Source organism: Falco rusticolus, chromosome 9 (assembly GCF_015220075.1).
Source record: "Falco rusticolus isolate bFalRus1 chromosome 9, bFalRus1.pri, whole genome shotgun sequence".
NCBI lineage: Eukaryota > Metazoa > Chordata > Aves > Falconiformes > Falconidae > Falco > Falco rusticolus.
The window spans coordinates 48,994,836-49,011,828 of NC_051195.1; the positions used below are offsets into that span (position 1 = coordinate 48,994,836).

General features: G+C 44.5%; 1 protein-coding gene across 8 annotated transcripts in view; it reads left to right on the plus strand.

Annotated features, from left to right (window-relative positions):
• DDX31 (DEAD-box helicase 31) overlaps positions 1-16,993 on the plus strand; it is a 52,523-nt gene that overhangs the window by 11,838 nt on the left and 23,692 nt on the right. For 7 of the 8 annotated variants that reach the window (XR_005106084.1, XM_037399228.1, XM_037399229.1 and 4 more), the window contains 4 exons: positions 2,030-2,089; positions 8,005-8,055; positions 10,123-10,262; positions 15,714-15,795. Coding sequence is in view for 7 of the 8 variants with exons in the window: in XM_037399228.1 (XP_037255125.1) it covers positions 2,030-2,089; positions 8,005-8,055; positions 10,123-10,262; positions 15,714-15,795 (333 nt within the window). In the remaining variant the exon portion in view is untranslated. Of the gene's footprint in view, positions 1-2,029; positions 2,090-8,004; positions 8,056-10,122; positions 10,263-15,713; positions 15,796-16,246; position 16,993 lie in introns of those variants that run through there. The other variant, XM_037399230.1, reaches the window with a different exon arrangement.

Genomic DNA, 16,993 nt, shown 5'->3' on the forward strand with positions numbered 1-16,993 from the left:
GGAGAGAGTTACCGCTGTACTCTGAGCTGCACAGCAGAGATGGCAAATGAATAGAGCTCTTCTGATGAAGCAAGAGGTGAAGAGCCATTGTTTTTCTCACTCATTCCCATCCTGCAGAGACCAGAAACATGTGCTATGCTGTCCCTGCAGTCTGGCCTTTCCTCAACCTGCCTGCCTGAGCAAGTGAGCAGGCCTGGTCTGGCCCAACTCTACCCTGACCAGCTGTTAAGCCAACAGAACACCACTAAGTAGCTGGCACCAGGGGAAGGGTTTTGCCTTTTTAGTACCCAGTGTGTAATTAGTGCTTGATGTCTTCAAATTAAGAGCATTAATGGAGCTAAATTGTGGATCCCATATGGTACTGCTGAGCACGGCTGCTGTCATTGTCAACAAGATACAGCGTGCTCTCTTCTTTAATTTTTGTCAGCAGAGGGTTCAGTGTGTCGGCAAGGCCTAAGTTTTTCCCTTCTTTCCTAGAACAGTACCTCTAGCTGAGAATCAAGTGTGTAACGTTTCTTCTATATCATCAACATAACGGGACATTCACTTAACTGTGAGCTACAACTCTGAGGAGGGAGGCTTGAAATGTGGAAACAAGGATATTTTGGAAGGAGGACGCAAAAGGGACAGGAAGGAAATGGGTATGGTGTTTCTGAGGCTAGAGACAGCCTGAGCTCTGGCAAGGAAAAGAGTAAAGGGAATCGGGTGAAGGGAGTATGCGTGCGCAGTGTTTCCCCGCAGCTAAGGAGAGGGAATGTGGGTAAATAAGGGGTACTGGCAAGGAACGGTGGAATGCTACAGAGGCCTTTGGTTGCTAGTGCTCAGAGGTTGCCTTTTGTGGTAGCAGATATTGTCCTGATGTGATGTGGGTTGGAGAATCAGTTTCTGTTACTTTTATCAAGAAAAAAACCACACCCAGAGTAGTTAGTTACACTAGTGAGTTTGCTTAGGAAGGTTTTGGAACTGAAAGCCCACGAGGCTTTTGAAGGTAAGTGAGGAGCCATACTGGTGGGTTCCTGCAGTTCTGGAGCTCAACAGCTCAAAGACTGCTGACGGGGTAATTTGGGATCTGGGGGCTGTGGACAACCCTGCCTGGGAGCCTGAGCTCGTGTTAGAAGTGGGGGCTGAAGGAATTCTGCTGGGGCAGACCAGTGATGAAGACAAGGCTTGAGAGCACCTGCCCCGGACACTCGTGGGAAGAAACACCCTCCATCCTAGTGTCAGCAGCCCCACTGGTGGCCCTCACCAGTACGAGGCCTTTTCTTGTGGGAAGACCGTGGGAGGGTGCTCTGGGAGCTCTGTGGCAGCGGTCTGCAGGGTCCAGGGGTCCTGCCCCCTTGGGCAGGGGTTTCTGACCAAGGCCTCAACTCTCCTGCCCCGTTACTTTGAAAATTTACCCCACAACAGTTCACCTTGGCCACCGTGCAGCTGAGCATCCTGATACTTAATAATTCCACAGTCAGTCCAGTGACTGTCTGCATGCCCCATTGGGCACATGATGAGGCTGATCTCTTGTGATGTGATTATATCGCTGTGTCAACAAAATGGGCTTATCCTGCCCATCGTGTGACTGGACAGACAGCAGTTAAGATGTCCAGCTTTTTCTTGCATTCACAAAAGCCTGTGCTGCCCATCAAGTGTGCCAGTGCTTCTGTTGCTGCTGCCTCATCTTTTGTGGATCCTTCTCCATGTAAAAACAGTTACTGCTTTTTGACATCCACACGCCATGCTTCTGTGCAAACTGTGGAGGTGTTGGCTGCTTTGATTTGACCAAATGCATTCAGGCTTGCCCCAGACGCTGTGCCTTCCTACCTGGGACCACACCTGTGTGCTATAGATTTTTTTAATTTTATTTTTTCCATTTGCAGGAAAAGTCTGACTGGAACTCATGAAGTCAATTCCTTTGCTTTTGAAGCTGTACATGCTAATGTGAAGAAGGCGTAGTTGTTTGTTACCTCAGCTGATTTGCTTTAGGTTTGGTTATACAGTGTACAATCACTCTTTTTCATTTTCTGTTTTAATCCTCTAGGAAAGAACAGAGGTCTTTCAGGAGTTCCTAAAATCCAAGACCGGCATCTTGCTTTGCACTGTAAGTAACTTAGAGTCCCTTTGCAGCTCCACACTAATGGGCCTGTCTGATACCTAATGGTGGAACAGAGGATTTGGCACTGAGCTCTGATTCCAGCTCGCTGTCTGACCTTGAGGAAAGTCATCTCCTTTTCCTGCATCTCACATGTTAAATAAGGTTGGGTGCCCTCTTTGCAAACTCTTATATGATCTTTTGCTGCAAGGTACCATACACAGAAAAAGTATATGTCTTGTACAAGAGGCCTCTAAGTATTTTGGATGGTCTTAGGTCTGGAAAAATATGTTCATTTGAAGCTGGAACCTTGCCCTCTACATGCAGTCAGTAGAATGCAATCCTAATTTGTAGTATGCCCCATAACTGCCAGGTAAATTGGATGTAATGTGATATTTCCCATCTTAATGACTACCCCAAGGTTAAAAACAAAAACCTGCAGGGATGGAAGGGAAGCCTAACCAGAGAGTGGTGTCATTAGAAATACACATGCTCTGCTGCTCTCCATGCTTTGCCCTTCAAGCTTCCTTCAAGGGTGCTGAGGGAGAAATTCTTGTCCTCTACTGAAGTTTGCTGGCGCCCTTGTGTTGTGGTGGCACCTTCCGCTTCTCGTTTCTGACCTGTCGGTGCCACAGCTAGCCTGCTGCAGTGGTGCAGAAGGCTGCACGATTTGCTCTCTAATAGTGGCAGCTGTTGATCTGAAAATGTGTGAATCTTGGCGATTTCTACCCACCGCAAACTTGTAAATTACAGCGATCGGGAGTAATTAGAGCTGAGAAACCCTCTCCAGCTCTGAAATGACTCCTGTTCTTGCAGCACCTTATTCTTAAAGGAAACTGGTTGCAATTTTTTTCAGAGTGGGGGCTGAATTTTGTCTTATTTTTATGCCTGCAGTTCAAACTAGGACTGCCATGTATATATAGGAACATTTGATTTAATGTTGCTAAATTGTATATTGTATCACTTGTGAAATTTTACTTTGTTACCTGCTAGTCTTGGTCCTGCTTGTGTGTACACCTTTCAATGATATGATCAAGGTCAAAATGCATCTTTGCAATGCATAAGTGTAACTGTAACTTGGTGTAACTGTAACTTGGTTTCTCTGTGTACAGAGGTGATGCTTCAGGGTCTCAGCTGAGGAAGATAGCAAAGCTTAAATCAGAGGTGTAGATTAAGTGTTTTGAAGAGAGAAAGTGGTAAATTCTAAACAATAAATAGCTAAACTTTGTTATCCTTCATGCACATGCTGTCTGCAACTGAGAAATTTCAGGGACATGTCGTCTTACTGAAATTTCAGTTTAATGAGTTTGGAAAGACAGCAAGGGCTCAATTTTAAAGAAAGAGAAAACAGAATCATTGTGATCACTGGGATATTGGTTCCTGGGTGAGACTGTTTGAAGGGGAAGTGCAGCCTGTGGCAGGAAAAATCTGCCAGGAAATATACAGCTGTTGACAAGGTAGGAAGAAGAGTAAGTTGGATAAAGAAATCCCTGTGGATGGAATCCCTCTCTTGAGATGCTGGAGATGTGGTTTTATTTCCTGCCATGCCACAGACTCCATGCAAGTGGACGTGGAATTGTGGTGACAAGGCAAGTAACTACATGTCAGCTGAGCAGCAATAGTTGTGTGCTTGCTCCTGACCTGTCGTAAATGGGAGGTAATGTGAATTAACCTAGATTGCCATGAAGAGGGTAGTGTAAGGTAACGCGTTTATCATAACCCTCCTTCGTTTTGGTCTAAGCTACTTTGCATTTACTGCAAGGCAGGGATGCAAATCATGATGGTTACAGTTACTATGGCTCAGCTGGCACATGGTTAGCACGTTAAGCACAGTAAGTTGCGTGTCTGAGTCCAAAATGCTCTCTGTGCTTCAGCTCCCCATCTGTAAAGTGGGGATAGTAGCACTGTTCTATCTTACAGAGATGTTGGGAGGACAAATGCATTGAAACCAGGAGGTGGCCTGTTACCACAGTAATGGGGACCATATGGACACCTTAATATAGAGATACACTTTGCACTAGTCCCACATTACAGGTGCCTCCCCAACGCAGATGTCCAAAGGGCAGCCAGGCACTGTGACCACCTCCTGCCTCTGAGGGCATTGCTTTTTCTGCCACTTTTCTTCATATCAGCAAAAATGTTTTGCAGAAAGATGGTTCAGTTCTTTTCACTGCAAAATCACGTTCTGTGCCCACAAATTTTGAAATCTGGCTCACAGAAGAGCAACACAAATAATGTTGCCGTCCTTCCCTTGTCCCTTATGCCATGTTCTCCACCCATCTTTCCGCTCTAGTAAGCAATGGGACCTGCTGTTCCTTTTATTAATTTGCTTTATGTCATATGTATATTAATATATTCCATAAAATATTTTTTGCCAGACAATATAAGCTGGCAGACAAGAAAATAAAGAAGGGCCATGTATCTCAGAGGGTCTCATCCAGATTTATTTCTCTCTCCTTCACTGAAGTTCTTTGCGGCTTCCTTTGGGATGTGCCTTTTAAACAAGTTCATCTCTTCCAGGGAGAGAGGAAAGATCATTTGGAGATTGTTTGCTGTTTACTCAGTCACGCTAACTCATCTTGCCAGTTTTCTGGCGGCCCTAGCCAAGAGCTTTCGCCTCTGACAGCTTCTGTGCTCTCCCCTTCCTCCTCTGATTACGCAGCCCAATCTGTCACCCTGCCGACGGGGGTCTCTACCCTGCTGATGGCTTTCCACACTCGGCAGTAATGACTTTTGGCAGGCCGGGAAGGCGCGAGAGCTTCTTCCCCAGCTTGGAGAGCCGTTAGGCCCTCTCTGCCTGTTAGCTAAAGCACTTTGTGAGGTTCTTTGGTAAATAAATGAGTCATTTTAATCCAACTGACAGCCTGGCACCTGAGCAAGCTGCCTTCCATCTGTACTTCTAGGCCTCATGTAGGCAGCCAATTGTCAAGCTCAGGGCCTTCAAGACCTCACCATTGAGTGTCTTTCAAAAGCAACTTTAGTAATTTCCTTTGCCCTAATTAGATTGTGTGAGAGGGACTGCGCAAACCGAGGCCCTTGCAAAACTTTTGTGGCTGTGTTGGTTCTGATCTTCTGCACTGACATGCCTGGCTCGTGGTGGGGCTGTTTTGCCCTTGCGCCCCCGGCCCCGTACCCCACCACCACCACGAGCACAGACTGGTAACGTGAATGGTTAGAAGCAGAAATTTCAGCATTTCTGGTGCTCCTCAGGCGGATTGTACCTTGACGCTGTGCCATTCTGTGGCTTGCCGTTGGGATCCAGGCAGGAACATGGTCAAGGCTTCGGATTATCATGTTTGCTTGGCATCTGGGTTTTTTGAATTGCGCTGGTGTAGGGTATTTCTTGCTCCTGTGAGATGGTCACTTAATTCTCCCTTCCATTGCCCATTGAAAGGAATCAGCGGTGACCTGCTGAGGTGTCATATTCTTGATTTCCCTGTTATTAAGGAATGGTGGTGGAGGTCATGCATGGAAAGGGGAATGCCGTATGGGGCAGTGGAAAAGAAGAGGGAGTAGTGCATTGGAAATCTATCGGGCTTGTTGGAAGAGCACTGCCACCAGGTTAGTGCTTTTGTGTGTAGAATAAATGCAGTGCTAATAAAACTGGATAATTGTTGCTTGAGCTGTATTCTCTTTCCTGGTAAGGTGACCCACAAGTATTTTTCTCAAGATCTGAGAAGGCGGAAGCTCATGGGCTTTGCCAGCAGAGGAAAGCAAATCAACTCAAACTTTTTATCCTAATTCTACCTTGCTGCTGTCTACTAGGGTCTTTGAGGAAATGGAGCTACAGGAGACGCAGGTGGACTGATACTGAGGAATCTTTGAGAGTTTGCAAAACACTCCAATTACCAGTAAATCCCCAGACACTTCTGAAAGCAAGCCAAGTTAAACCCTGGGGGAATAGCTGCTGATATGTGTCTGTAACAGCTGAGTGGAGTTGGTGGCATTGTGAAAGCAATAGTGAATACAAGGCTGATGATGGGGGAGAGCTGCCTCCGAAAATGTTGTCCCTGGCTATTCATTAGGCTTTCGGTTAACCTTTTCAGCTTTCCTGCTTGCGTTGGCAAATGCATATGAGAACACAGTCTGCAGCAGTAGTTTCCCAGCCAGTGGTGTGGAGAAAAGGTATCTTAGAAGAGTAAGGAAAGAATTTTGATGGATGAGAGGGACAGCTCCTGCCCCTGCCATCTACTTTTCCTCCTCGTGTTGGAGGTGCTGCTCCTGACCACAGGGGTGCCTTGGTTATCTGTTTATTTTTGCTAAACTGACCCTGTCCCAAGGTCAGAGCTCTCTCCTCAAACAGCCTTTCCTAGACTACTGGGTGTGAGAGAGAGCACAGTATAGGCGAAGACCAAAGACTTGTCAGAGTGGAAGTGCATAACAGCCAGCCAGATCGGAATCAGACGTCAGCACTCCTGTCTGATCATGCTGTAGAGTTTATAATCTTGTTATCCTGGTAACTGCTGTACACGTTCCACGACTTCTCTTGATTTATTTGCTCCAACTGCCTTTAAATGGCTTTTTGTACATCTGTTCATCCTGACTCTGGGAACAAGTCATTTCTTAATGAGCGTGTTGGAGCAAAAGTGTGTATTATTTCAGAGTGGGCGCTGTGGAAAGTGTCTCCTCTTTTACTGCAGTTGGAGCCACAAAGCAACCTGGCTAGTGCTTATGGGAAGGCCTTTGCTGCCAAAACATCAGCTTCCTAGTCTTCTAACGTGTGTGGGAGTTGCATGAAAACACTTCAGTGGGTGGCTGACACATTTTTAGTACATTAAGCTCCTGCTTACGTTCTTAATATATTCTATTTTGCAACTAGCTAAAAGATACATGTGTTCCAAAACATTTCCTAACAGAGTTAAATCTGCACACCTGCTCTGCCATTGCGCGTGGTGAATGTAAAATCGAAGGAGTATGTGAGGACATTACTAATGAACAGAAAATCAAGAAGGGAGATTGAAACATGTTTGCATGCTCTCTCTGTTTTGAACAGTATTTAAACTCCCTTTTTTCTTTGAAAGGGTGTGTTTTTTGAGCTATACTGGCTGTGGATAACTTAAGGGGCTCATTCAAGCCTTCCTCCAAGTCAGTGGATTTTCTCACCAGCTGGCACATCAAATGACGCTCCTGACAGTGGCTTCAGACTCTTCTTTGGGGCTGAGTTTTGTTTCTCCAAATCAAAGCCGGACTGGTGAAAATCTGAGGGATAGCTCAAGTCCCCTGTCCTCGAGCTGTACTCCAGCTTCCTGCAGATTCTGCTAAACTGTTTGTTGGCCTTTAGTGTAGGGTCAAGTGAACTGCAAGTCATCTGCTCGTCAAATTCAGACCATCGGCTGTTGGTGCATCTTTGGACATGCCGCTCAAGGCCTAGGATCCTTGGCCATTCGCTTTATGGCCATTTTCCTTTTCATCCTAAGCAGCCTGGTTTTAGTTCTTAGGCTTGCTGTGGAAAAAGGTGTGCTCAGAAATAGTGCTGCCTTTTGGAGAATTGATTCTGCCTTTCACTCTTTGGGTAGTAGGTGCCAAGCAGCAGCTCCGTTTCCATGAATGAAACCAACTGAAGGACCAAGGGTATCGCTACCTTTAAGACAGTTGATTCTCTCAGGTATAATGCAAAGGGACTGTAGCAGGCTGCTGTAATTCAGCACTGCTCACCTGAAATAGGTGTGTTTATACCCTCCAGGCTTTGGGCCACAGTAGTGGATCATTTTTTATTGTCTTAGTGTGTTAACAATATTCCTTGCGTTTAAAACCCCCAGCATTATTTCTGACCTTCAGTCCATCTCTCCCCAAATGAGGCACATAAAATTCCTACTTGCATAGCCAGTTGTGTCCTGGCATAGTTGCCATCCCGGAAAGAGTTCTTACTTTGCAGATATCTTCAAAGCACTTTTACTGAATTAATTTCCTTGTTATTTTTAAAGGATGTTGCAGCACGTGGACTGGACCTGCCTCAAGTTACATGGATTGTGCAGGTAGGTTTGCTACGTATGTGTGTACGTATGTATTAAGTGCAGTCTTGCTCAGATGAAATTCCTCTCCAGTCCAGATCTTCTTTCTGCAGTTTGCTGGTCTTTGTGCTGATGCCTACAGGTGTGGGAGACCCACATGTTCCTGACTGCAGGACTGGGACTCAGGGTTTTGCTAGGATATGGTGTTGCTATGCTATCTTTGGTTTTGACAGTCTGTTTTCCTCTTCAATCCTTCCAGCCAGCAGAATATTATTACACAGCTGATAACACTGGAATTAAACACCCTCTGTTTCCCCCCACAGGAAGCCAAATCTTGTGAAGTACTGGCCATCTCTCTTGCAGTTCTGTGTTTCTATTTTTCTGAGCTTGCTGGGGAGGCAGTTCCATGAGGAGTTTAAGTTCGATCCCTATGTTAAACATTGAGTAGCCCAACAGTGCCTGTGCAGTGACCTGACTGTTTCAGGTGAAGCTTTGCTGGGTTGGGGCTGGAGTGCTGGGTAGCTGTAAGTATTCAGCTTTCAGTAGAACTGCACAGTTCAGATTTTCCCTGGGAAAAAAAAGGGGGGGAAAAAAAAAGAAAACAACCCAATGCTGCTGCATTGCTGTTGACAGAAATACTGTCTTTGGAAAAAAAAAAAAAAGAAACTAAGGGAGATGGATTGAACCTTAAAAATAGCACCCTGTCATTTCAAAGAGGCAGCTGAGAGCATGAAGCAGATTTCATTTTTATAAAAAATTTATAATTAAGAAAAGGTTAGTTGAATTGAGGAAAAACTGATCCAGAGATTCTCGTGTATCAAGTGACATCTGGGTAAAAAGAACAGGGCACAGAGCGTCGGCAAAGCTTTTTAATTTCTACCTCATCCCTTCAGGTAACAAATTTGATTTTAATTTCGTGTTTTTAAGAAAGAAAGATTTTGTAGCAGCTAGCTAGTTGGAGGAGGCTGGGGAAGTGAAGTCTTTAATTCCCAGATCTGTATATTAATATAATTTAACCAAAGATATAGTTGCCAGTGTTAGAACGCAGTGCAAATTACCTAAAGCCCTGGGAGACTTCTGTGTGTCCAGAAGGCGAAATCTCAGCTGTCCTGAGAGCTGTGTCCAAGAGCAAGGACCTGCAGGGAGCAATTAGATTGCTCACAGCATCTTACTCACACCTCTAGCCAGTAGAAACTTTGCCAGAGGGCACAGGTATAAACACTAGAGTGGGCTTTGGTGGTTGGGTTTTTTCCAGTTAAACTGCTGAGGGCTCATTTCTGAGCAGTATCTCTGTGCATGTTCATTTTTCCAGGAAAGAGAGGAGGGGGGGAAGAATAGGGGGAGGTTAAAGGGAGGGAAATATGTCACCCTTTATCAGATCTTGCAAATGGCTGGGCAGTTTTGATTCCCAGTGAAGTAAATGAGAGCCGCTGGTATGCGGGGAGGGGGGGAGGCTTTAAGCAACATTTTCATAGTGGCTGATAGTTGTACATGGGAAGACAGTTGCTACCTGTATCGTATGCTGCTGAAAGCACTTCCACGCTCATCTCAGATTTCTTCTGTCCAGTAACCAGTTATGATTTGCTTTAATCAAAACAAAGCAATTTAGCCCAATTCTTAATTTGAATCCATCATCTTTTATTTTATAGCTTTTCTCCAAATGCAGACCAGGCAGCTTCCCGCTCTGGCATGGGCAGTCCGGGGGGTTGTTTGGTTTGAGGTCTTTGTGAGATTTTTTTATTTTTTTTTTTTTTAAGGGAAGCAAACAAGTTCCTGACGTGCCTGTATAGAAATAAAATGTAAAAGGCAAAGAGAGACACTGAGATGGGGAAACTGTCCTATTAGCTGAAAGTTGGCCAATGTGTCACATTCACATGTCAAAAAACTGCTGTGGCTGAGGGGGCTGAGTGATGGTTACAGGGATGAGCCCGATGGGCTCTTTATAAACAGGCCAGTTCCAAGGGAGGTGCAGCATGTGGGTTTTGCTAAGATCCTTTTTGTTTCAGATCAGCGGGCTGAGTGTCTTGTTTATAATTAACACACTGTGTTCTGTTAATTCCTCCTTTCCCTTCTCATGTTCCCTTTTTGAAGTATAACGCTCCGGCTTCACCTGCGGAATACATCCACCGGATCGGGAGGACGGCTCGCATTGGCTGTCACGGGAACAGCCTGCTTGTCCTGGCGCCTTCGGAGGCAGAATATGTCAGCTTGCTGGCTTCTCACAAGATTAAGTGAGTCAGAAACGCGAACAAAAGTTTCAGCTCATCCTTGCTAATTAACCTTCCATGGCACTTTCAGCGGGACTGTGTCTCGTGCAGGTTTTAATAAGAATTTATTAATTCTGGTGATCCAGGACCAGCCCCAGACTAGCAAAAGGAGAAAAGGCAAGTGTGCAAAAATCATCAGCCTGACAGATTGTGCATGAGTGAGTGTGTGTGGTGAGGGGCGGAGAGATGATAGTCGGAGATCCTTTGCGCTCTGTTGTTATCTCCCTGGCCCTGGGTTCAAATCGTGGCTATGTGGAGATCACAAGTCAAATGAGCCTGTCAGATGCTAACTGGCCATCTGCCTGCATAGCACCATATTGTCAGAGATTGTGCTTTCTCTTCAGGAGAGATCCGGCGGAGAAATAGCTGGGGAGCTGTGGGTCATATCTGGCAGGTAATTGGCCAAGGTGTATTGTGTAAGTGGCTTGTGACAGGAATAGTAGAGGCTTTTGCAAGCGGTGAGTGCCCCATATGGTCAAGGCAATAAGGGGGGTGGACTCTGCCGACCAAAGGTGGGGTGTGCTTCCAAGCTAGCTGAGAAGGCTTTGCTTACACCGGCTCTAGCTTGGGCTTGGGAGTAGACAGTGAGGAGAGCAAGCCAGGCTGGGTGAGGACCAGCCCAACGTACAGTCAGCTACCCGATGGCCAGCACGTGAGGAGATTTTAGTCCAGCTCTGCTTGTGCTTCTGCGGTGGTCCTTTTGTGGAGGAAAAACTGCAACTTGCTGCTCAGCGTTGCTCTTCAGGAGTGCTACCTGGTCTCAAGCCTCCTCAGCAGTCGGCTGGATATATGTGACTCCCCTTGCTCCCCGCACTGCTGTCTCCCGGCGGTTCAGAGCGTGAGCCGGGTAGAGTCCCTTTAGTGTTGTACTTGTGTTGATGGAGCCCTGTAAACTCATGCACAAATTAGTTCCTTTTTGTTTCTTGTGTTTATGTCGGGTGGAGCTGCTTGGAGTCGAATTTGGTTTTCAATCCTTGAAACAAACAAATGTTGGCAGTAAATACAGGCTTATTCTAGGCTGTGAGCCATTTAGTGGTCTAACAAAGAGCCATCCATCATCCCAGGTAACTATCTATTAAGCAGACACCAGCAAGACATGGAGGGCTAAGCTGACAGGGTTTTTTTTCATGTAACAAACAGCACTGACATTTAAAGGTGAAATCCCACATAATTGTGAATTTTTAACTCCAAGTGGAAAGTTCTATTTTTCTGTTTTATAATATTTTGGAAGTGTTGGAGGAAGGAGAGGGAAATTTCCCTCCTCTTTTATTTTAAATGTTAATGCTTTTGTCCGATTTTGTTGGGTTTTAAGAAGTTTAAGGAGCAGTGTCACTCACGCTGGTAATTATATCTGCTAAGGAGACCTGTCGTTGAGCTACCATGTTCCCCAGAAATCTGTAGAAGACTGTGCTGAATGAGCAGAGGGAGGTTTATGTGAATTTTTTTTTTCTCCACTACTTAAACCAGTAGAGCCAAACAGCTCTGGGGATTGTTTTTTCTTGTTTGGTTGGTTTATGTTCTTCATAAAACATGCTGTCCTGCAGATCAGAGGCCTGCCAAAGGAGGAGTGTAAGTTGCCTCCCTTGACCCCCGTCTTCAGATGGAAGAAAACGAGTATTTCTTTGGCACGGGTGGGTGATCCGGCCTGTTTGCAGTCGTGTCCTCCCCTCTTCCCACATAGTAGCACGTGGTGTGAGAAGGGGCAACAGGATAGAAAAGAGAGCTGATGAATTACAGAGAAGATGCAGGAAGGCAGCTTGAAGCTAAAGGCAGCAAGTGCCATCAGCACAAATTGCCGTTACCCTTCATAAACAGAGCATTATGGTGATAATCCTGTCAATTTAATTCAGTGTGAGGACGAGAGACAGCATGTGTTGGACTGTCACCGATCGTCTTAAGCACTGATAATTTTTGTTTCTTTACCCTGAGTCTTTGTAGCTTTTGACTTGGACTTGCACTGGTTACTGGAGTTTACATTTTTTTTATTCTTTGCTTAATTTTTAAATCTCTTGGGTTTTGTTGAGGATGAGTGAGTGCTGTGACTTTTTTTATTTGGTTGGGTTTTTTTCTGTTTTAAATGAAATTCCCTCTGGGTTTATTGAAATGTAAATACTTCATAAAATATGTATTTCTAAGAAGACAAAGCATGAGATGGGTCCCTGCAGCCTTCAGCTGGTGTAAATGAGCAGTGCTGTGCTGGTTTACAGTAGATGAGGATCTGACCCAGAGTTTTTTCTTAAGCCCCTCCACCCACCCCAGCATGCATGGGAGTAAGTCCAGAAATGTTGAGAGTCGGAAGTAATGAGAGCAGACGTGGCTTTGTTCCTGGATGAAAATCCACTTCGGAATTAGGGATGACTGCCTTTGAAATTGGAAATCGCTCGCAATTAATTTTCACCGGTACCTGAAGCCTCTCCTTGGCTTCCACTGTGGAAAAGCAGCATTAGCCTTTGCCAAAACAATCTCACTTTGGCTCTGCTGAGATCAGTAATTCCTCTTGGGGCTCAAGAAAGCTGCATGCCTCTCTGCAACTTTCTTTTCGGTCTTTGTGTGGCTTGAAGTTGTGGTTCCTCTACCTAACTGTAAATGCGTACGTGCATGCACATGCATGCTCATGTTTTCTATACCTTTCCTCTTTTTTTTTTTTTTAAAAAAAAAGGGTTAGATTCCAAAATGTTCTGTCTCAGCTCTAAGCGTAACTAACAGATTTTCCTTCAAAGGGAGGAGGCAAGAAGCAGAAGAAAGTCAGTGAGGTTCACTTTTTTTTTTTTCTTATGTCTTTCTTAGTTCCTTCAACTGCAATCTAGCAGTGCCTGCCTCGACAGCTATCAGATAATTTCTTTATCTCCTAACAGCGGCCTAACTAATTTATAAAGGAAAACGCATCACCGTGAAGGCACGAGTCATTTCTCTCCCTTCTCTACGGTTGTGCTCACCCCCCTCCCCTGCCTCCCCTCACATGATGCTCCCCGCTGTGAACCAAGTTCACATATCTGTTAGGCTGCAAGCTGGCAGCGCGCCAGGCGGGAGGAGGATCGGAGAAGGGGTGACATCTCAGACAAATCAATGTCAAAGGTTTGACGTTTTCATTCATAGTGGTGTCAAAGCAACCTTTGGAGGGGGATGGGGAGGTATACTTTTCTCTTGCTTAAGTGGTTGCCATTTATGTTTTAATTTACTGTTATACTTTTCAAAACCAAACAGAGAAACCCTCAGTTGTCTTTTTATGCTCCATTTCCATTTCTCCCCCATCACTCCCCCGCCTTTCTCTGCATCCTCTGCAGAGGAATCTGCTACATCGTGAGTCCCAGCTGCATAGTGATTATCTTATGGCCACACTGGCCTGTACCTTCCAGGCTGGATGGCTGTTCCTCTGGACCATCTCTTTTCCTTTATGTTGTGGTGGTGAGCTGGCTGAGGCTGAAAAGGCAGATTGCAAAAGTAAAGGTATTTTTCGCTTTAACTGGAAAGGACTGGGAAGCAGGCAAGGCAGACTCATCCTTTTCTCCTAGCCAGGCGTTGAGAGATCTTTGAGTGAAAAGAAAGGGGATATCCTGGTTGTTATCATTTCTTTCTGTACTTTACAAATTGAAGAATATCAGCAAAGCTTCCTTTCAAAAACTGCATACATCTTTCTGACCATCCAAGATTCAGGAGTCTGAGAACTGTCGGACCCCCAAGATTTCTCTCTTCCTTAGACTGATGTAATGCCAGATGAACTCCTTGGCTTCCATGCAGTATTTATGATTTGTTCTGGTGTAAAAAAGAAAATAATCTTTTCTAGAGATCACCTTTGCCCGTTGCTGAAAATTTGGGCCCATGAACTTCAGCTTTTATCATCTGAGTAATCCCCTTGGAAATGGGACCCAGTTTGGATGCAGCAGTAATATTAATGGCGTGGAGCTGCACAGCTGTTCCCATATTGTCACCTGGTGTGTGTGTGCCCCACAAGGCAGTGTTAAAGAGGACGAAGAATTTCTAGTTTCCTGTAAATGCACCTCTAAGTAGGACCACTCAATTTGAAATTAAGCAGGTCTGTAAGTGTTTGCAGTATCTGGGCCATAGCAGTACCCAGCAGCGTCTTGAAGCAGGACTGGAGAATAAATCATCTGGTTGAATCTACAGGAGGAATGTGAGTCGACAGAATGAAAATAAATGCCCAGTGTGAAGCCTGGCTAGGACAGCTGACTGAGTCTCCTGTATTTAAAACAAGTGCTGTGGGGTCCCTAATGGGCCAGGCTTTGGCTTTACACTTCAAATGAGAGGGAAGGTGAATGCTGAGAACAGGGAAGGAAATCAAGCCGTGTATTTGGTGTCAGAGGTGGCTTTTGGAGCTATAAAATGAGTTAGAGTGTGTCCATCAGGAAGTGTGTCTCTGAGCTTTGACCCAGGCGACGTAGCAAGAGGTTGGAGTGATGATGTGACCAGAGGGCAGGAAGCTGTGGGAGAGTTGGCTTGATAGGAAGAGTTCCTTGGGGCCCTGTTGTTACCCTCTGAGCTTGAGTCACTATGAGAGGAAGGAGCTGGGTATTTACACAGATTTAGTTTCAACTTTAGTTGTGGGAGCATGGTCACCAATATGGGTGGAAACAAATGTGTGTAAATGTCAAAGCACTTTGTTCCTTTGAATGAGGCTTGGGCCATGTCTCCGATTACCCCACAAGGTGAGTTGCAGGGATACAAGATGTAGGAGAAGTAGCAAAGTAAGCAGAGCACCTTTCCAGCCTGTATGTGTATGTCAGTCTCTTTCTCGCACTTGCACAGGCAAGCAAATGCAGGTGCCTTCTGCTCCCTGCCCGTGGCATCTAATATACAATAAAATGTTAGACACCCTCTGGGTTCAAAGTGGAGGTTACAGATCCTCTTGCTTATATTATAAAGCAAATCTATGAGAAGTGTTAATTGTTACAAGCTGCTTCAACTCTGTTCTGAGTTTCTTTCAGTGGAAAACGTAACTAAATGGTTCCCAGTTGTCTGGGTGCCTCTCAGTGCAAGGAAAGAAAAATAACGAAACTGGTGGAAATACAATTAAACCTAATTTTTTTCTTTAATCAGTTTCTCTGGTTAGAACCAAGGAAACTTTCAGTGAACTGAAAGTCCACCCTCAGTTATTTCAATGTTGTTAGAATCGGAGTGCGTGTTGGTGACTTGTAACAGTGGCAAGGTTGTGGGTGAGGCTGTGCCTCTGTTCCAGTGAAGGTACCGTTTCAGCTGGGGTTGAGATTTTGCGGTAGTTATACTTCGAGGGTTGCTCTGTGAGTGCCAGGGGTAAGATCTCAAGTATTTCAGGGATAAAAATGTTAAGTTGAACATGTATATCTCAATCTTTTTGCTATCTGTTATCAGCCTGTGACTTGTTTCCCCGCTATATTTGAAAAAAAAGGAGTAATTGTAGTTTTTTCTCTGTCACTTCAGTGTTTCAGAGATGAAGATGGAGAAGGTATTACTCAGCCTGATGAAAGATGATCGCTTCAAGCTGCACAGACCAAGAAGCAAGGTGAGTTATTCTGCTGATTTGGAATTGCTCCAATTTTTTCATTTACCATTTAAACATCACAAGTGTTCCTCTCTTACAATTCTCTATCTTTACAATACGAAGGTTGGTAATATCCATGATGTCAGACAGTACAAATAATTACAGAACTGCCTTATATTGCAATTGTCCAATCTTTAAACTGTTGTCCCCAGAAAGCCGTCACTTCTAAATCTTCAGCAAATATTTTTGTAACAGACAGTAAAGGTTTCTGACTGCAAAAGCTTTGAGTTTTTTCCCCCACAATGTTTCTGTTCTTCTTGGCTTCTCTGCACTAAAATACTGTTGGAGATCACAAATGACACGAAACTTCACTAAAGAAATAAGGAAAAATGTATTTGGTGATATGTTACATAGGGGGTGTTATATTATCTGTATTTACTTGGAGCCTAAACAAAGCTCACTGGGTTGACAGGCATCTTTTCATTGACTTCAGCAAGCTTTCGGTCTGTCTTCAAGTTGCTAATTCACAGAATTCAGTCATTTGCAATTGATGTCTCCAGCGTTTCTGCATTCTGGCAAATTAAATCCTCCAAGAACCCTCATTTTGAATGGAAGTCAAGAATGTGTCAAGCATGATGCAGCATGCTCTTTTTTTTTTCTCTTGTTGCTGTTTTGCCTGCTCGTTCTTTCTGTTATACCATGTATGAGCCTTCTTGTTTCCTGCAGATGACTGTTACAAACTGGGGTGTTCTTGGTAAACATGTTTTTGAAAGATGTTCAGTTTTCCTACATGCCTTATATTTCAGAGAAAACCAGATCTGTGGCTTACCTGAGATACAGCTCTATTTAAAGCCTTTTCCCACTACTGCACAGTTTTTCACTGAAATCACCCTGTAATGCCTATATTTTAAATGCCTAGAACATGCCTAGGATATGACCCCTTAACGTGTTCAGCAAATATGTAAAAGTTTAGTTGTGCTTTGCTAGTGCAGAAATAATTTTAAATAGTTCTTCTGTGTATAAATACTTCCCTGTTCTCACAAATGTGCTTGTAGGTAGGTAACTTTGGGGTTCCTTTAGGGAGTTTTTCAACAATTACATTTATGCAGAAATTGCACTTTAAATTTGTTGCTGACGTGGGACAGAATATTATCTGTTCTGGGCTTGAGGACAAATGCTATTTCATGGAAAATGGGCAATAAAAAAAAAAAGCATGTTT